Raw genomic sequence first — 20,297 nt, forward strand, 5'->3', positions numbered from 1 at the left:
AGCAGCAGAAAAGCAAATATTTAATGAAAAAAAAGCCTTGACCTTCAGTGGTCGGCCTAGGTTGCCAGGTTCCTCAAAGACTATAAAAATCCCCCTTAATGCGGAGCATAAATTAAAGATGTTTAGTTCCTGAAACATACTGTTTAAATTACCGCGCGGCTCCATCTTTCTGCAGCAAGCTCTGTTTTACGACTTAATGTTAATGATGTTGAACAGCACTCAAATCAACGAGATCAAGAAGTCCTCCCATACACTAAGCGTGGGAGGATCACGTGTCCTTTTAAATCCATGTTGAATGAGCAGATAGAAAAATGAACCAGTTGGCCTACTGAATTGCACCGGGCCAATATTTTTCAAACTAATCTGCGTTTTTAATAAATGAATGGTTAAAAATACCCCATAGTTCATGGGCAACTAAAGGTAAACTGGTGAAGAAATGTTTTGTGTAATTTATCTTCACCACACAAGTCATATCAATAGCAGCTACTGGTACAAAAAAAAAATCGTGAGTCTCCTGTGAAGTCAGCTATTCCACATGGGTCATATATGCACATTTTAGAGTATAGGTAGGAATAGCTCTATACAAACACATATGCCAATACTGAGACATAATGATATGGGCTTATTGCAGGATAGAGTCTAAGCTGTCAAACATTATTTGATTCATAATAGGATACAATTCCAGTTAATGTAGGCATAAAAAACTTTAATGGAGAATTAATTTCCCAAACAATGGTGCCTTATTTATCTAACAAAGCCTAGTTTAGAGGTCGACTGCTAGGTCAAAGTGTTATTTTCTTTTTAAACACACACACATAGACCCACACAGGCCCGTTCTGTTTACCTGGAAAGGCAGTATGTTGTTGCTGTTGTCAGTCCTGAATGCGCTGTCATCCATCCAGGGTTTGGAGTTGAGCGGACCGGGTCTTGGGAATTTGGGGGGTGCTATAACATTGCCGCTATACGGCTTTCTCATGGGGGAGATCGGGTTCAGGGGTGACGGCACCCCGACGCCGACTCCAACCCCGACCCCGACCCCGACGCCCACCGCTCGGCGCGGGTCCCTGCCCGCCTGCAGCCCGCTCCAGGGGTTGGAGGCTGTGCTCCACGCGGCGTTTTGGTGATTATTCCAAGCGGACGACGAGGCAGAGGAGGACGACGAAGACCCCTTGCTGTTATTCATGATGGTCTGATAAGCGTTTCTCTGAGGGAAAGGGCCTTGGCTGGGGCTGACAGGGGACCTCCTCTGCTGGGGCTGCTGGGGGGGCTGCTGCTGCTGCTGCTGCTGGGGCTGCTGTTGATGCTGCTGCTGCTGCTGCTGCTGGGACTGGGGAGCGAGGCCGATTTGCGGGGAGAAATTACCTCCGAAGACCGGGTTGACGTGGTGAGGGAAGTTCTGGAAAAGCATCGTTCCGTTCATCGAGGGTATTCCTTGGAAAAAGCTATCGTCCACGGCGTTAGTGGTTCCAGTGGACCAAGTGCTCCCGAACGAGGAGGGAGGGGAGGAGAGGGGGCCGCCGGTCTCCTGAGGCTGGTGGTGGAAGCTCAAGCCGGGCAGGATCGGCGACTCCATCGGCACTTTGTCCTTGCTGCTGCTGCTGCTGCTGTTGCTGCTGCTGTTCAGCGCTGAAGCCGCTTGGTTGCTCCCGGATGACGGGCTCTCCGACTCGGATGAGGAAGAAGTGGGCTCCGATGACGGGGTCGGCGTGGAGGGAGGAGGGTCTGCTCGCGTCGGGTCTTGCTGATGATGAGGCTGGGCTTTGTTTTTGTCCATCAGTAAATCATCCTGCATGGTTTGCTGAGCTGCAACAGGGGGAAACAGACACGAGGAGTTATTATTATTATTGTTGTTGTTGCAAGTGACGAGATCGCACACGGGGCTCGCGGGGCTGCCGCTGTAGTATCTGATGAACTGGGAGAGATCCGACAGGGGTATGATGTTAGAGGGACCAGGCAGCTGCGAAGCGAACGCGTGATCACCCATTTAGCCGAAAAAAAAGAAGAAGAGGAAGAAAAAAAAAAGAAAAAACACAAACACTTCCCAAGACTACAGAGTGAATCATAAATCTCACAAATTATACACGGAGCCTATGGGCAGCGGATATTCACCAGATTTCGCCACGTCTCGTTTTTCCTTCCACGCAGGAACTCCAGAGCTGCAATGTAAAACTGATTCGGTGTGTTTTTTTTTTTTTTTGTGCCAAAGGACCTCCCCTACATTCATTTACATACGTCAGTAAATACAGCTGTCCTTCAGCAAGGTGAAAAGACGCTTCTACCCTGACCTAAACGCGACGACACGCGCGGCCAAAGGGCTTTTTGTTTTTATGACTTCCGATAGAAAAAAATAAGGCACGCGTCGTCCGAGTTTCTTTTCTTTCTTTTTCCCCCCCTTTCTTTACTGCAGTGAGTGACGCAGCTGGACCGCTTCAGTATTGAGAGCCAGACAGTTTCCTCACAGTAAACTGCACACTTTGATCTGTGCGTGGTCTGTGAGACGCATAAAGTTGACGGACCAAATGAGTTGATAAGTTATAGGATTTAGAAAAAGGTGACTTAATCATGAGCGCAAAGAGTGACTGCCCGAAGTCCGCACTGTCACTGGCACGGGGCTGGCTTTTTTTTTTTTTTTTTTTTTTAAATAATACAGTGTGTACTTTGCGTTTTAAGGCAGCAGGCTTTAAAAAAACAACAACCCAGGCTCTCCTTTACTTTGCACCTCGGAGGCAACGCCTTGCAAAAGCCTCGGCAAACACATTGCGGGTTTCTCAGGGGGCAAAAACGTGATTTCAGAAGCGTAAAGTTTCCCCACGACAGATTCAACAATGAGCATGTACAAATGTAAACAGACCATGACATGTCCGATTGCTGTGAGGCTGTACAGAGTGGATGAGCACCGGTCCAGCCAGGTGGCACGGAACCCGGTGTCACATTCATTCAAGGTTAACAACAAAAACATATAATTGTGCTCAATTTAAACCAGTGGTGACACTGATAAGGCTTCTCTATGGCCAGAGAAGAGCTAACATGCAGCCCTTACTGGGGCCTGTCAAACAAGGATGCAATAGTCTGAAGACTATGGAAACAGCCCCTCAGAAGTAATGCCTGGGTCATTTCAGCACCATGTCACCAGCGACAGGAGTTGGACTTTAAAGGTAATCGCAATACCGCGCGTTGCGCACCGGTTAACCCGTGTTTTTCTCCTCCAAGAGCAACGCTTCCAAGGTCACCAAAGCAGCACAATCAGCAGCCCAAAGTGGCTCATCTCACCGGCCCTCTGTCGCACACCCTGACCGACAACCCGACCCTTCAGCTGACAGTTTGTCGCACCGACCGAGACATTCGCTTTACATTTCACCAAGCTTTTGCCATGAAATACTCATCTAATCCAAATGTGTTCCACTGCAAACGACGGAACAGCATGCACACACACACACACACACACACACACACAAACACACGCTGTGGGGTCGAATGTCTCCCCTGCGTGAAGTTTGAATTACCTTTATCGTTCACCTTTTTGAGACTCTGTGAATAAAGGTATTTCTGTTTGCCTCGTCAGGGTTTTAGATATGACAAACGAGCTACCCTTGTGCCGAGGTAGTCAGCAGTTGCCTCAACAGCTGATTGACTGCGGCGCATGGATGATACCGTGGAGGCTGCTGGGAGTTGTAGTATTTGAAGATGTAGGCCTAGTAGCTGGCGTACAAACGCTTCCTCTTTGGCTGTTGTGGTCGATGGTACGTCCTGTAGTCATTACATCTTTAATGCTGTGAGTTCAGTGGGACAAGGAACTCAGCAAAGCAGCAATTATTCACCAGTTGTCTTCTCTCTCTCTCTCTCTCTCTCTCTCTCTCTCTCTCTCTCTCTCAGACACACACATATAATATAATATAATATAATATAATATAATATAATATAATATAATATAATATAATATAATATAATATAATATAATATAATATGTATGGTTTGCTGAGATGAGGACAAGCATCAAGAAACTACATTTCCCTTATCAGAACACAAGTGCCCTTTGCGGTGTGGTCCTTGTTTTGATGACGCAGTCACGCACAAACGTGCTTTTTTGCGTTACCTCAGAGACGGCCAGTCAATGGAGTCAAACGGTCACGCCAAACGAGGCCATAACAGGTTTAAAGAGGATTTTTACTCGAAATAGTTCATCGACCGCTGTGAAATGCTATTCAGGTAGCCATGACTGCGAGAGGATAGTTTTATGCTAAAATACTTGGCTCGTTTGCAGCTGGCGCGCCGTGTCAACACAAAGGCCTATGGTAGCTCGTCAGCTAGCTAGCTAGCCAGCCAGCAGTTTTCAACGCCGTCCTCGGCTGCAGCAAATTACCAGGCAGCGTCTTTCATGTTTTAGTCGCAGCGTCGTTAATCCCATCCACCTAGAAGACAGCATTTCATCTGAACGTTGGTTTCTACCACAATGGCGGAACAGAGTGCAGTGGCCACGCCGCAGAATTTGGACAGGTGAGTTCCAAGTTTGAGGCTAACATGCTACGTAGCTTTACGTAAAATTACAACCTTGTCATAAATCTGTGTTGTTTTTGTTGTTTTAAAAGGAAAAAAAGCTTTTTGTGTTACGTTAGAAAAATATTTGTTTTGTTAGTTTTTAAACCCAGCACTGATTTCTTGTAGTTTTGAGCGTCATTATCTTTTTTTAAATTTTTTGCAGGGTTGATACAGGGACGCCCCCCTCGGCTATAATCCATAGGCATGAGTTATTGATGCTGTCCAAAGTGTTATTGTGTCACTCTGACGTTACATAAGTAGTTGTTCAACGGTGCAGTTTGTAAAATAGGTCATATGTATATAAGGCCTCTTATCTGTTCACCTTTATATGTAAACAAATTCACCCAGTGAGGTAAAAAAAAACAAAACGTAAAGCTTCTGGGCATCTTCGTACACCAGAAGCTAGATTTTTTTCCTTTAATGGCAAACAGGCTTTCTTTTATTAATTGGAAACGAAAACTAAAACAACTCGAATTTAGGTGTGGGAGAAGTAGTACATGCATCATGTTTGAAGACCTGTTAAAGCAATAAAACATAACGGGAAGCAGAAGAGAAACTTTAGCCGCCCAGACAAAAAAAGGCTTTAAAAAAAAAACAACAAAAAAAACGCCCTTATGTGGTTCGGACACTTTGTGTCGTACACGTCAAAGCTTTCTTCACCATCTTGTAATGCTACGGGTCTCCCATGTTCCTCATGCACTTGATTACATTTTTGATTTAAGCCCCGAGAACAGGTTCCCCAACTGACTCGATAAGCTCGAGTGGAACATCTCCCTGCAGATGATGAAGGGAAGATCCGTTATGACGCATGCTGTCCTCACAGTCTCACTTTTTCAGAACAGGATTCTTCCTCTTTCGGTTTGGTCGGCAGTTGGGAAAACCAACATAGAGGCAATAGAGCAAGCATCAGTTCAGTTTGTGGCTGTGACAAAAGGTAATCTAGGCTGAAATGTGAAAACTCCATCAAGTCAAAGCGACCAACAGGCTTTTTGTGTTTAACTGCCCGTTGTTCAGTTCAGGTTTGACTTGGATCTCAATCCAAATGTCCTTGCGTCTTACTTGTAACTTTCATATGAACAAAATTGCCCACTAAAATGACGCATGGCGCACTATAGATCCTCATTGCGCACTATAGACCCTCATTGCGCGGGTCGGCTGTTAGTATCTGCTACAGCAACATGGTTGCGAGACCACTCGGTAGAGACGAATAATTCTGAAATGGACGCTTTGGTGCATGAGCTCCGGAGGACGGCTGTAGAGGACGGTTTTGAGAAGGGCTACAAATGCAAGACCAGCAGCTAGCTTTGGCTATCTTAGAGGCTTTTGTGTACTGTCCTGTATCCTTGGTGGATGTGTAAAAAGCAAAAAAAAGAAGAAGAAGCCGATTGGACTCGAGCATGAGCGTCCCTACTGATCTCGCATGGCTAATTCATTAATTCTGTTTTTGTAGCGTCTAACCAAATAATCGTGATAGAATTGGCAAGTGATTCGTCTCCTTGGGGAGATTGATGTATTGAGGCCTCAGAACATAAGATCACCAAATACCAGGACCTGGTCCAGCAATGCAGAGACTAATGGTGGCAAGCCTGGCTTTTCCCGGTCGAGTTGGGATGTAGGAACTTTCCTACACAGTTGGTCTGGAGGGCCCTCACAGTGCTGGGGATGGCAGGAAGGGAGAGGAAGATGGCTGCTCGCAGGTTGGGCGAGGCAGCGGAGGGAGCCTCTTGCTGGTTATGGAGTAGTGGGGAGGAGTTAAGCTGGAAGCCAGGAGAAGATGGGCAGAGACTGGGCGTTGTGGTTCAGGGTCGAAACGCCCGAGGAAAGTTGGATGCCACCTGACGACATCTTCTCCTGGCTGAGAGCGTCAGTCTCTTCTCGAGTGACTGTGAGAGGTTGCAGTTAGTGTAATTCTTCGAACTGTACTGTTTTTGTCCGCCTGACAGGACACAAATTAGGGAAACGTCAGTGTGACTAAAACCTGTCATCTTCCACCGTCTCAACAAGCGGCTCCTTAAAAATTGTGGACCTCATTGTGTCTCAAGCATTTTACACAATTAGAGAGGCTTAACGTTCATCCGGTCTCCATTTCTGTCCTCCAAGCTTCACCACGTCATGTGACCAGAGTCCGAGTGGAAGTGAGATGCAGGGACTTTAACCTCAAGCACGTGCGTGTGCCGTTTCCTTCAAAACAGCAGCCAGCACCTGATAGCGTGCGCCGAGTGCACCAAGAGGCATTCGACTCTGCAGTCTCTGTCAATATTGAACTCCGGACTTTAAACCCGTCCCCCCCGAAACACATGGAAAAGCAGCGAAAAAGAAAAGAAGGGCACGTGAGCTTCGTGCAGTGGCTTAGCTACGTGCTGCGGCTGTGTGGCAGAACCTGTAACCCTGCCGCTGTTTGAGGAGCAGATAGCTGTGAGATGTGCGTCGTGTTCCTTTGCTTCTATAAAGTTGGTTGTGTACCCAGTCTCTATCGCCGGCAAACATGAGGCCCCACAGGCTCTTATCTGGGCCCGCCAGCAGCAGCCAGCTGCCTCTGCAATGCAGTGTTTCATAAGTTGATGTGGGAGACATGTTTCACTCCAGCCCTCCTTTGTTTTTTGTATATATAGGCTCTTGCACAGCCGTCTTGTTCTATTACTTTTATTTTGGTCTGGTACTGTCCAGAATAGCCGCCCCTCTGCTCGCTGCATGAATGGGTTGATAAATACGTGCCGTGTGTGGGTGCAGGTCCGTCACAGTTGTGTCATTTCGATAAAGAATCGCTAACCGCAAACTGCCTTTCTCTGTTGCTTTTCATGGCACTTTTTTTTTCAAATTTATTTATAGCATACGCCGACTAACAGTTCAGTCGGTTAAAAACAGAAAGTTCAGTTTTTGCCATTTAAGCTTCCGAAGCAAAATGTAGACATGGTGGACACGTCCACAAGAGAAGACGGAGGTTCCAAAAGGCGACGTCATTAAAAAGCAGACTGGACTCGTTTAATCCAGAAATGGTTCATCTGAACTTCATCCTGCTCAGATGGTTCGTGCTGACCTAAACCTTTTACAGGCAGCACTGGAACGACCGCTATCTTTGAGAAGGAAGCTGCATGTGAGCGTAATCTGTAAGCGACACGACTGTGGAGTCTGCTATTTAAAAAAAAAAAAAAAGAAAGAAAGAAGGAATGATTAATATAACGTGGCGCATCACTGGTGTCGGTGCTTTTAGCTCCGGAAAATCAAGGCATAAACAAACACTCGTTCCTGGATTCACGTGTTAAAAGGCAAATGGTCGCCTGAGGCTGTTGTGGCTGTAAATTGCTTTCATTCAGTGGACAAAATAGACTCTTTAACACTTTATCTTGACTAATAATCATTGAACGGGACTCTGACTCAAGGTAATTCTCCCCTCAGACTCTGGGTAGCTGGATTCTACATTGATTTAAGAAATACTAACACCCAGAGTTGTCTCTGTTTGGGACAAAACTAATTTAGGATAAGGAAGAGGCAGTCAGACATGGTGGACCAGAATCCGGCGCTCCCGTCCCCTGCTGTTGTTGTTTTTTCTTTTCCTAAGGACCCATCAGTTTTTCCCACAGTCACATGACCATCCATTAGTGAAAGGAGCCTTTGTGGTGTGGCTTACGCACTTCTTAACGATCAGGAACCTGACCTGTGAGATAATGAGAGAGGAGCTATGCTGCCACACATGCCTTTGTTGCCGTGTGTCGGTCCCGTCGCCGTTCTAAATTCCTTTCAAACTCCCCGCCACACCCCGCTGTACTTGGGTCTGTGTGATGGCACGATGCACCTCTTATATCTTCTCCGGTTGTCAGGCCGCAGCCGAAGCGGAGCTCGTGATGCTCGCCCGACTCGACAGGATCCGCTGGCCGGGAGGATCTTGAGTTTTTTGTTTTGTTTTTTGTTGTTGAAAGTAACTGGTGAAGTAAAAAAAGGATAATGGACACTGCTCCTCACCTTCCCTTGATGTTTCAAAGCAGTCGGTTCGCATTAGGCTCATTAACACATGTCGCAGGAGCAGTGCCCCTCTTCAGTTTGCCTGTTTATGTTGTAAATAAGTGGGTGAGACTTTGCTTCTGTGAAGTTCAGACCTTTCAGATCTTGATTAGCAGTAATTAGAGGATTGATCAAGACTGACCTGTTGTGTATGTATTTACACACTGTAATGTGTAAATATGCAAGCAGACAGGCTCGGCTTGCTGCGTTGGCCCTGTTAGTGATGGGAGAGTTTCTATGAAACTATGTTCAACTCCCATTTCGCGTCAGAGCTTTATTTATCTATGCATTCCTTTTAAAGCCGGCCTTCTTTGAGAACCGCAGAAGAATTCTCTGTATTCAGGAGACGTCTTGTACCTGTGCAGCGTCGGCTTATTTGCCAAAGTGTCTGTTAAACGGGGCAAAAGCAGGGTGGAGGTTAAGGTTTGGCGCTGGTTAAGGGTTAAGGGTAGCGTTTCAGCGCTGCTGCATCGGGTCCTGTTGGGCTCGGGGGCTCGGTTACAGGAAGAGGAGCAGATGAATCTAAGGCAGCGCTCTGTTGTTCTCCGGTGGACGCATCGCTGTTCAACACTGTTCTTCTCAGCACTTTGTTTTATAGCTGCAGCACTTTATGTGTCTTCATTTGGAGCCTTTTTCCGCCCTCACTGCGTAACAGGCGTATTTCATCTCCGTTAAAGTACACGTCTGATTCACCTCGTGTTGCCGCTGTGGCCCTTTGCCTGACGTGTCACCTGAGCACCCCGACCTGAAGCCTTTCCCCTCCTGCATTGTCATGTCTTATTCAGCACTACGGGGGAGGGATATTGGAAAAATCATCCATTACATGCAAGCAGCAACCAGAGCCAATAGTCCCAGCTTGCCACCCAGAGCAAAGACAGAGCAAATTCTCATGTAACGCGTAACAGAGTACGAGCAGACCTCCACAAGACGATGACAGAAAGCCACAGATTTGGCATCCATTATTCACCTGCGGCGGCAGGAGGGCTGAAATATACACGCCTCCCTATGGGGATCTGCTGACTCAGGCTCTGTGGCCAAATGTTGAAGCAGCTGCGATAGAAAAAGCATTTTCTCTTTGTTTGGGCCATCAATAATCACACGGGTCATAATGTTCCAAAGACAAACGTCTCAGATCTCGGGGGTTAGGGGGTGTAAAGCTGAAGAGGTCGGTGATACGAGTCTCTGAGAGAACGTTTTTAACTAACCCAGTTTGAAACCTCTCTACTGGCTTTTTTTCCCCCATAAGTATAGAATAATTACCCTCCACGAGGTGGAGAGTAATTAAGAGAAACGTAGGCAAACATGACACATTGAGTATCGCACACTCTGACCCAGCGGGGGTGTGCTGTTGTTAGGTCGGGGAATTTGGAAGCGAAATGACCTTCCAGATGTCGGGTCGACACGAGGCAGAGGAAGCGTGCGGTGCGTGTTGTTTGGGCGTCCGTGTGCAGAATCTTTCTGCTCTCTGTGCTCGTCCTGTTTGGCCATCGGAACCGTTTGGTTAATCGCTTTTCTGCTCGAAAAGAGCTCGGGTAGATGTGCCCAGATGTTGGCCTCGTGCTGTGTGTTCACCAGGCGTCCAAAGAAAGGCCGTAAGGACACTGGGCTCAAAGATGTAGCTTCCTCTTTGATAGAAACTGTATTTCTGCTGACTTTCATGCTGCTGACCACCAGCTCTTCCTTCAAAGGGGACATTGTGGATCGCGTTAGCCTTTCTTGCTTTCTGTCCCCCTCCCTCACCATCGACCTTTGAATTCGGGACTTTGAAGCTGTCGCTGGCCCTTGCTGCCGTGACGACCTCCCAGCTGCGTGTTTGGTGCCCTAATCCTGCCTGCGTGCGTGTTTGTTTCAGGAGCTGCTGGGTGTGCTTCGCCACAGACGAGGACGACCGCACGGCAGAGTGGGTGCAACCGTGCCGATGCCGCGGTTCAACCAAGTGGGTTCACCAGGCCTGCCTGCAGCGCTGGGTGGACGAGAAGCAGCGGGGCAACAGCACGGCCCGCGTGGCCTGTCCACAGTGCAACGCAGAGTACCTCATCGTCTTTCCCAAACTAGGTGGGTTCCACTTCACCAAGGACAAAACGATCCGGGGAAGCGACCGGAAGGGTTCAAACTGAAGAGACGGCTTTGAAATGGCATAAGATCGGGCTGACGGGCGTTAAGTGTCAGGGGAAGTGGGGCTGTGACATCAGCCGCACATCTCTCCACAGATAAATGGACTTAATAACCGTATTCGCACTGTAGGAACCTTTGGCAGTTCCTATAACCATTTCAGGAACGGGGCTGTTTTCTCCCGCATTCGCACATACATGAACTAAGGACCACGGCCCTCAGTTCCTATAACCATTTCAGCTCCTTCTCCTCAGCTGGGTCTGTTCTGGGTTCTATAGGAACACATCTGATGGAGGTGTGTGGTGGTCGGTAGCTACGCCCCTTGTCATGCTGTCACGGCTGAAATGTTTCCTCATAGGACACGGACACAATAAGTTAAACGTTCACGTGGTCTCCTTTGTCTGCGGCGCTCTGCTCTCCTTCCTTCATGAAACAAAGAAGTATGGCCTGCGCTCGATCCTGACTCTCTCTGTGAGCTCTTCCAGCCTCGATATTAGACGCCCGATGATATGCTCAATATCACCATCATGCAGACCATGAACACGGTGGCCTCCGCGCTCTCCATGTTATCGTCTTGGTGGTGTTTTTTCTTCTCTCCTCACTTTTCACGGGTTTTGTTTTGTTGTTGAATGTGGCGCTAAAGTAACACGTCACTGTCGCAGACAGTTGCTTCGCATCAGTCCCCATCAAGGTCCCGACTCATGTGCGAACTGAAACAGTTCCCCTGGGGAAGGACAGTTATCAGAACAAAATTCGACCGTTCTTAGAACTGCTCTGTCCGAATGCGGCTTATGTTGACCATACAAAGGGCCACGCTTTACCACTACAAGGAAAATTCACACAATTTTTCACACAATTGGCGAAAGGTTTGCAAACTCATAAATTTGTTTGACTGTGAAAAATGTCGCAGCAACTCTTATTATTCGGGTAGGTGTGGACATGGAAGCGGCACCACAGCGGCTGACGCTCCTCTGTGAAGGCACTCGTGATGTTTGCCGCCCGCGGCTGCAGCCAAACTCCGAGAGCTGCTCGGTTTGTTCTGCCCGAGTGCAGGTTTATTTGCTCCAGAGACAGCGGAGGTTCTGTGACGGTGAATATTTCCTTTCGGCCTGGCGGGCTCGCCTTTAAAGGCCTGGCTGCCGGCTGATTGACCAGCAGCAGCTCAGGGGAGCAGCTGCCTCAGTTGCCCCCGGCATGCGATTGTTCCCAAAAGCTCTGACGCGCGCAGTGAAAACCCGCCGTACAGCCAGCTCCCTGTGAAATCTCTCTACCTTTCTAAGACGGCAACTTCTCCTCGGACAGAGCAGATCAGAAGGCGCTGACGGGGTTTTAAGTTTGATCCCATTAAGAGGACTCGACTATCTTTCTCGGTCATAGTGCACACGCGTCACTTTGCTGCTGCTATTTCCACCTCGTGTTGGGAGAATCTGCAATTTGAGACCCAAGTCGGACCTAAGACAATGTTTGCCAGCAGGAGCCTGGGCCCAGCTGGTAAACAGGTTCAGATATATTAATAGCAGCCAAAGCTGCGCTGTCACTCACTTTAGTGCTCAGATGAAGGTTTAACTCGAACACTTTTAGACGTCACATCGCTCTTAAGTGTACGTCTGTATCCTTGATTAGTGAGTCATCCTGGCTTTGATAACCAGACGTATATCCAAGTCTCTCCTTTGGCTTTTGAATTGAAGTGTACAGACACGTTTCTCCAGTGTTGCTTTCTTACTCTCACACTCTGGCTTTGGGTCCAAAGACGAATCAAATGAGTCGGAGCTGTTAGTTGATTGGGTCGTGCTGTGCAAACCCGATGGAGTTTGTTCCTGTATTTCTGGTGCCGTAGACATTTTTAGGGCCCTATAAATTCTGTTTTATTTTTTCTCAAATTCCGTTAAAATTTTGGGGAATCCTGTTCTTTTACCTTTTTACTCATAATTTACTCCCAAAAACAGTGTGTTTTTAATGCGAATGACTAAAATGTACACAAATGAAATAGAAATTAGCCTAAATTCATTGAGAAAATTCCTTCAATACATCATAAGTGCATCAAAAACAAGCAGTAAGTAATGAAACTTTAGTTGACTTGTCATAAAACAAGAACCAAACATTTTAAACTTCTCCAAATTGATCTTAAACAAGTTACTTTAAACCCGGACCTTATTTCTAGCTGTATATACGTCGCTCTGGCGTTATTGAGATCATTGGAGAGCCGCATATATATCCGCGTATAACGGGAGTGATACCTGCCCCCCTTTCTTTTCTTTTTCTAATCCCATTAACAAGTGTCAGAGGTGGCGAAGGGAGGCGAGCAGGGACGTTGGATGTGTCTGGGAGAGCAGTGAAACCGGGTCACGGGATGAGCGAAGGGACGCTGATGAACTCACGAGATCACAGACTTAAACAACGCGTTCACGGCGCTGCAGACGTCAGGCCTGCGGGGACGGTATCTTTAGACGATAAAGGGCGAGATGTACCTGAGAGAGGCTCCGGCAGAGTAACACAACGCGGTCATCAGATGGAGATTTGGACCTTTGCCTCTGTGGAACCGTTAGTCAGGCTGCATTGGCAGGCTGTTATATTTGTTACTCGACTGTTTTCTTACGATTTCACCACCATGAGAATAGTCTGATGACGGAGGAGGTTTTGAACTTAAGGAACTTGCAGCGACTGTGGTGATCCTCAGATTAACAGCAGGTTCACAGCTTGATAGCAACGCTGCGACACCTTTCAGTTTGGATAATGGAGCTAAATCCCAGCACCGCTGGGAAGCTGCCTCACATCCTAATTTACTCATCTTTACACCCCCTAACAAAAAAAAAACCCCGCTGGGACCCCTGCCTGCCATTCAGAGCCAAAGATTATCATTTGTCTCGACGCAGGCTTTAATTGTTGTCAAACTTGTGGCAATGAGAAGCTGGTAAGAGCTCCGCCCTGCAGGAGGAGGGGGGGGACAGCTATATGCCGCTCTGGCTCTACTCCCAGCAGCACCTGCTGCAGAGCCGCTGCCAGACTATCACACTAATTTGGCTGCCGACACCGCTCCGAGGACGGCGTGTCCTTGCTGCCGCTCCTTCACTCACACTCAGCCCAGAGTGAGTAAACAAGCCGCTCGGAACAGTGGGCCAATGTTCGAGCCTCTGCTGAAAAACTGCAGTCGCCCTTAACTTCTTCCTCCTCAACTTTCTCTCCCTCCTTTCTTTTTTTTTTTTTTGTCTACCTTAATTATGGAATCTGCTGCCAGCGGCTTAAACGAATTGCTCGTTCTCCATTAGAGGTGACCCGGTTCCCTCCGGCCCGCGGTGGCGTAATGCTTAGGCAGAGAAGAAGAAGAGATTCCAGTGCTTTCATCAACGTATTCCATATTAATAAGTTGAAGCGTTGGCGGGGGGGAAGGGGACCCTGTGGTCAGCAAACACAGGTGCAAGGAAAGCATCAAACGGCCGAGAGCCGCAGGGCCAGCGTCTGCAGCGTCTGCTGCTTCTGCTGCGAGTTTCTGGAGTTTAGAAAGTGACAGACTTGTGGGCAGCGCTGTCAAAAGAAAAATATCTTCGGTATGGCCTCTGGAAGTATTTTTAGAGTGAATTTGCTTCTGTGTGGCTGCGCTGCGCAAACATCCCCGAGTATTTTTGTCCCGAAGTGAAAGTAAAAAAGCCAGAGTTGTTTCAGAAAGCCGTTTCTGCGCCGATGCGAAGGCTAAATGAAACCTTGTAGAAGGAGGCGGTCGCACCGCAGTGTCGCTGCGTCAGCAGAGCCCGTGAAAAACCTTCCTGTATTAAAAAAGAAAAAAAAAGAACAGTGTGATTCTGTGCTGCAGATGTTTCCAGATGGGGAAAAAAAAAAGCTTACGAACCAAGTGCTGCTCTCACAGCTCGCAGTGACTCGGCACTGCTCCGTCACGGCATGACGACGAGGCGCTGGGATTTCTCATCGCACTACATCGTACGTCTCCCAACTCTGGATGACCCACGTGTGTTCCCGTGAAAGAGTTGCTTGTTTTAGACGACCGAAGCGAGAATAGGTGGCGTGCGACGAGTTAAGGCCTCAGTATGCTTCTCCGTCAATCCGTCTCCGTAGTCCGTCCTTTCAAAGTTCTCCGTCGGGATGTCCGATACGCAAGGCAGTTCACCTCCCGGTCAGTAGGCGTCGCTACGTTAAGACGACCCAATCTGGCGACGTCTATCGTGCAAGCCGACCAATCGCAACCCTTGTGGTCTCCGCGAGTCTCCGGCTGTGTTCGAAACCGCATACTACATACTACATACTTGCGAACTGCATACTTCCATACTGCATACTGATCGATCAGACAGTATGCGGAGCGTTTACCCACAATGCATTTCGCTCCTGCCCGAGCCGATATCAGCCGGCCTGAAGCTGATTTCGCTTAAGCTCTAAACTCTGTAAACTTTAGCAACATTTGAAACATTTTCAGGCGAGAAAGTAGTCGTTTAGATCCCCAACGTGTTGAAAACCTGACTAAATACCGGCTATTTATAATTTTGTTCCCACGAATTCGGCACTACTAAAGCTAGCCGCAGTGAGCAACGCACTTCCGGTTATTTTCACAAAATAAAATACCCGTTGCCTTTTATCATAGGGAAAGCCATTACGATACAATTGGAGCTTTTGTTTTGAAAACAGGAAGTGAACCTACCCTCATTATAGCTAGCTTAAAACTGCCGTTTTGACAGGAAATGACGTGACATTACGTTGCATCTTGGGTAGTTTGAGTATGATTAGTAACCTCATGATGCATACCCAACATTTCGGAGAATCTAGTATGCATCCGGGAACGCGTACTCAAACTCGCATACTAACTCAAAAAGTTAGTATGAGTAGTAGGAGAAGTATGCGGTTTGGAACACAGCCTCCGTCTCCTTTACGGATAGATAGGAATTTTGGCTGATGCACGCAAGCAACAGAGAGCGTCTCAGGGAGGGTCTCCGTCGCTCTCCGTAGGCGACCATAAATCGGCCTTTAAGCGAGCTGTTTGCGGTTCCGTCGCCGCAGCAACATCCTTTCTCACGCACTCATCGCTAAGCAGAGAAGGGAAATGCGTCCGCCAACGCCGTGGCTGTGCGTGTTGCTGGCATTATTAAGGCTTCACGCTCGATTTAAACGTAAGAACACTGATGTGAGCCTGGCTTTGTTTGGAGTCCTTAACTCCTTAATATTTCTGCATTTAACTCGCTCTACGCTGCCGCGACCTTCCGTCTGCTTGGTGGAAAATGTTGTGTAATCAGAGGCGACTGAACTTTGACCGGCTGGAAGCGCCAACAGAAGCCAGCAGAAAGGATCCGCCTGCTGGCTGAAATGAGAGTGAAACTCGACCCGACTTTCTGCACCAAGTCTGTCTGTAGTGACGAGGCGTTTGAGGAAAAACAAGGTTTCCAGGTCCTTGACGCGCACGCCGCTCTGCGCCGTGACGTCATCTTGCAGTCGATTTAAAGTTCCACTGCAACACACACACACACACACACACACACACACACACGCGGGCTCGGCCCCCCCTCCTCCTCCCACCGACTCCCGCGCCGGTTATTAATAGGACGTGGACGAGTCTGTCCGAATGAGGAAATCAGGTTGCCTTCCTGTAAATATTGCATGATTTCCCTGGAGTCGGCTGGGAATGTCGGAGAGGAGGAGGCGGCAGCGGAGGATCTCGATGTTATCAGTCGCTGATGTCGCTGCTCCGAGGGCCAATTTGGACTTCATATCAATCCTTGTTCTGTGCTCGTTCAGAACGAGCGGGGTTATTTTTAGCCTCTCCCCGAGGCGCTCCGCCCTGTCCGTCGTTAAGCCGGGAACGCGCCTCAGAAAAGCCCAGAAGAAGAACCTTTCACACACCTGTGTTGTTAAGAGCACACAAAGAGTCTTTGCTACATCTCTGTTACTAAAGTGTGGAACCGCCTCCCAAAGCCCACCTCAAAATATTTAAGTACAAAAATAAGGATCTAAATCACGAGCTCTCCTTCCTGAGAGCTTTGCTTATGAAATGGTACTTATAAAAAGGCCTGTGATGTCTAAGTTGTTCCTGCTGACCTCCACCAGGTCCCGTGGTTTACGTGCTGGACTTGGCCGACCGGCTCATCTCCAAGGCCGGCCCCTTCGCTGCAGCTGGCATCATGGTGGGCTCCATCTACTGGACTGCAGTCACCTACGGCGCCGTCACCGTCATGCAGGTGCGACTCCAGATGTTTCCGTTTTTTTGCCCCCTTATTTGTGAGCAAAGGTTTGGCTTCTCTGCTGTAACTGTGACTCTGCTGCTCAGGTGGTGGGCCATAAGGAGGGCCTGGACGTGATGGAGCGGGCTGACCCTCTGTTCCTGCTCATCGGGCTGCCCACCATCCCCGTCATGCTGATCCTGGGGAAGATGATCCGCTGGGAGGACTACGTCCTGCGTCTGTGGAGGAAGTACTCCAACAAGCTGCAGATCCTCAACAGCATCTTCCCAGGTTGGAGCTCCGTCTGAATTATTCTGCGCACAAGCCGGCGAGCTTTCTGCGCTAAAATAAAAATGTTTGAACTCCAGGGATCGGCTGTCCAGTTCCTCGCATCCCCGCAGAGGCCAGCCCCCTGGCGGACCACGTGTCGGCCACGCGGATCCTGTGCGGCGCCCTCGTCTTCCCCACCATCGCCACCATCGTCGGGAAGCTCATGTTCAGCAGCGTCAACTCCAACCTGCAGAGGACCATCCTGGTGGGTAAACACACAGACTCCTCACACACGCAGTGAGCCTGCAGCTGCGGCCGTTTTAACCGATTAGACGGAACCGGATTCATTTGATGTGCCTTTTATAACGCGTGTCTTCACTGAAGGTGCAGATTTGAAACTGAAACCGGAGAATTCTACATTTGGGTTTCAAATTTGACTAAAGTTTTAAAACTCTTAAAAAAATATGTTTCCCGTTTCTACGTCTCTCTCTTTCGTCTACAATTTGAATTCCCGCTCCTCGGCGTCGGCTTTGAGCCGACATAAGAAGCAGAATGTAGTGCTGTGCATGTGTTGTAGATTTTCCTGCTCGCAGCTTAAAGGAGAATTCCGGCATTTTTACAAACATATCCCATCTGTTGGAGACCAAGGAAAGTTGGCCAAAGGGAAAAACGTGAGAAATTTTCATGCCCGCTGCGCAAAGTTGTCCGATTGCGCTGATTTCCATGAAAGCGGGCTCTATCGGGCAAGCTTTTAACCTTTCCTGGGGCTCTTAACGTGTATCAAAATACTTTTTACCGAATTGGCCGTGGTGTCAGTAGCAATACAATTCAACCCAGGGGCTAACCATACCGTTAGCTAGCACAGCCGTGATGTCATGGAAGCAATTTCGAGATGGATAGTTCGTCAGATTCTGATGTTGGAATGGAAGAGTTTGACGAGTTTGATGGTCGGGGTTATCTTTTTGAGCCAGAATACACTGATGAAGAGTTGTTGGCACAAGATGCAGCGAGGATGGCTCAAACCGATGATCCAGAAACGGGAGCTGCTGCTAGGTCACGCATTGGGGAGACATGGTGGTGCAGATGTGGACATTGTATTGCACTGACCACAGAGGAAGACAGTACTTTGGAATACTATAGTGTATGACTTCGGCGATCGATTAATTTGTGCGCACGCCTGTGGAACGCGGAAGCTGAGAGAGGTAGGTGCGCTGTTTTTGAAATCTCAAAATGTATCATGTCTGTGCTAGCTAACGGTATGGTTAGCCCCAGGGTTGAATTGTATTGCTACTGACACCACGGCCAATTCGGTCAAAAGTATTTTGATACACGTTAAGAGCCTCAGGAAAGGTTAAAAGCTTGCCCGATAGAGCCCGCTTTCATGGAAATCAGCGCAATCGGACAACTTTGCGTAGCGGGCATGAAAATTTCTCGCGTTTTTCCCTTTGGCGAACTTTCCTGGGTCTCCAAATGATGGGATATGTTTGTAAAAATGCCGGAATTCTCCTTTAACAGCAGCCCGTAGAGGCCGCTGTGTTTGTGTTTGAGGCGGTCGGCGTGAAATGAGAGATTTCCTTAAGCCACGAGAGGCTTTGATGTGTTGAGCAGAATCCGTCTTTAATCCGTCTCGTCGGGGACCCGTTTTTGCTTGTTTGTTTCCACAGGGAGGCATCGCCTTCGTGGCCATTAAAGGGGCGTTTAAGGTGTACTTCAAACAGCAGCAGTACCTGAGGCAAGCCCACCGCAAGATCCTCAACTTCCCCGAGCAGGGAGAGGCCTGAGGGGGGCCTGAGGAGGCCGGGGACGGGACGGATGAACTGCAGGTCTCTGCTCCAGGGGAGGTGGAGGGCGTCGGTGGGGGGGAGTGTCGGCCAAACGCTCCGAATCATTGCGACACCTTCACTCCCCGCCCGTTACCGGAGAGATTCGCGGCACCGACGCCGACATCCACGCACGGATCGCCACCGACGCCACTTCACGCCATTTTTCTGAACTTGTGACGCTTTTGTGTGGCGACGGGACGCAGCAGCAGTTAGTGTGCAGTAACACACACACACACAGACACACACGGACACACAAATTAACACACATCTGTCTCCCGAGCATCGTGCTGTGCCTGCAGGGTGGATGTGCTTCAATCACGACTAAAACTCATCGTAAACTTACTGTGTTTAAAAGGAGAAAATGCAGCGCATGTGTAATCAAGAAGTTTTATAAGAAAAAACTGGTAATAAATGAATGTTTTATAATGTTATGTTGCAGGTGCGAAACCTCACTTTTTGCCAATGAGTTCAGTGTGGAATGTATTAATGACAAAACAATAAAATGTAACAGTTGTGAAGTAAGATGCAGTCCATGAACTACGAGCAGGAAGAACGTCTCATCGGGACGCAGCGTGGACGTAGCACACCGGCAACAGTTAAACAGAGGTGTGTGTGTGTGTGTGTTTTAGACCTTTAATCGTTAGAGGCGTTTTAACAGATGTGGTCAGCAGCCTTGGCGGTGTGGCCACCTCATGTGTGAAGAAGAGAAAAAAAAAAAGTCACAATACTTAACTTTTTTTTGTTTTAAAGTTGGAAGCGGATATCGCACACCATGACTCAGCACTTTCCACTGGGAGATCTGAAAACTTCCCAAAAGTAGACGACACTTTTGTTCATTTTTTTTCTTCATTTCCCCCTGGGACGGCGGGGCGTGTTGAACCGCAGCGCTGGTTCTCTGTAGAATAAAATCCGACTCGTCGGAGCAGTTGAAACTTTTCTTTTTTGCGCTGAACTCTGGAACGCGGAGGGTCAGCTCACCCACACGAGCTGCAGGTTTAAGTTTTCCACCCAGGACTCTGGAGAAACATGAAATAGTGTTGTTGTTTTTTTTTGCATTGGAAGAGTTACCATTCCAACTGTGTTTAAATGTTATTTGGCACAATATCTTCTGTATTCCATAATAAAAAATGAAAAAAAGTTTGAGTGATTTATTGTAGTGTCTGAGAGCAAAATGTGAAAATGAAGCGAGTTAACCGATCCCAAACACAGCCGAGGGAAATCTGTTTGAAATCAGCGTGTTGTGACTTCTTTGCCGCTATATTCAGTTAAGTCTCCAAAGAGGAAACGAAGAACTGTGTTGCTGCCGTAAGAGTTCTGTGAATAAACGTTTGTTTTTGGTTTTTTTCCCCCCAAATGTTGACGTGCCCGAGGCGGAATTTGGAAGGAAATTTGCAACGACACA

At 48.1% G+C, this 20,297-nt stretch overlaps 2 protein-coding genes across 7 annotated transcripts in view; one reads left to right on the plus strand and one right to left on the minus strand.

Moving 5' to 3' along the window:
* The window catches only part of cpeb3 (cytoplasmic polyadenylation element binding protein 3), a 37,935-nt gene extending 34,305 nt beyond the window's left edge, over positions 1–3,630 (minus strand). For 4 of the 6 annotated variants that reach the window (XM_075474848.1, XM_075474839.1, XM_075474819.1 and 1 more), the window contains exon 1: positions 845–2,099. In XM_075474848.1, coding sequence (XP_075330963.1) covers positions 845–1,984 — 1,140 coding nt within the window. In that variant the 5' untranslated portion in view covers positions 1,985–2,099. The other 2 variants (XM_075474857.1, XM_075474829.1) reach the window with 2 other exon arrangements.
* A 446-nt stretch (positions 3,631–4,076) lies between these two features.
* marchf5 (membrane-associated ring finger (C3HC4) 5) lies at positions 4,077–19,326 on the plus strand. Its single transcript, XM_075474924.1, has 6 exons — positions 4,077–4,494; positions 10,388–10,590; positions 16,690–16,820; positions 16,910–17,093; positions 17,171–17,337; positions 18,737–19,326. The coding sequence occupies exons 1-6, from the start codon at positions 4,451–4,453 to the stop codon at positions 18,851–18,853; spliced, it is 846 nt and encodes a 281-aa protein (XP_075331039.1). The 5' UTR covers positions 4,077–4,450; the 3' UTR covers positions 18,854–19,326.
* Positions 19,327–20,297: the final 971 nt, after the last annotated feature.

Source organism: Odontesthes bonariensis, chromosome 2 (assembly GCF_027942865.1).
Source record: "Odontesthes bonariensis isolate fOdoBon6 chromosome 2, fOdoBon6.hap1, whole genome shotgun sequence".
In the NCBI taxonomy this organism is placed as follows: Eukaryota; Metazoa; Chordata; class Actinopteri; order Atheriniformes; family Atherinopsidae; genus Odontesthes; species Odontesthes bonariensis.

Excerpts from the sequence above, each read along its gene's own strand:
- marchf5 (XM_075474924.1), top strand. The coding sequence starts at position 4,451 with ATGGCGGAACAGAGTGCAGTGGCCACGCCGCAGAATTTGGACAG. Across the intron at positions 16,821-16,909 it reads GCGCCGTCACCGTCATGCAG|GTGGTGGGCCATAAGGAGGG; the intron begins GTGCGACTCCAG and ends TCTGCTGCTCAG. Across the intron at positions 17,094-17,170 it reads CCTCAACAGCATCTTCCCAG|GGATCGGCTGTCCAGTTCCT; the intron begins GTTGGAGCTCCG and ends TTTGAACTCCAG.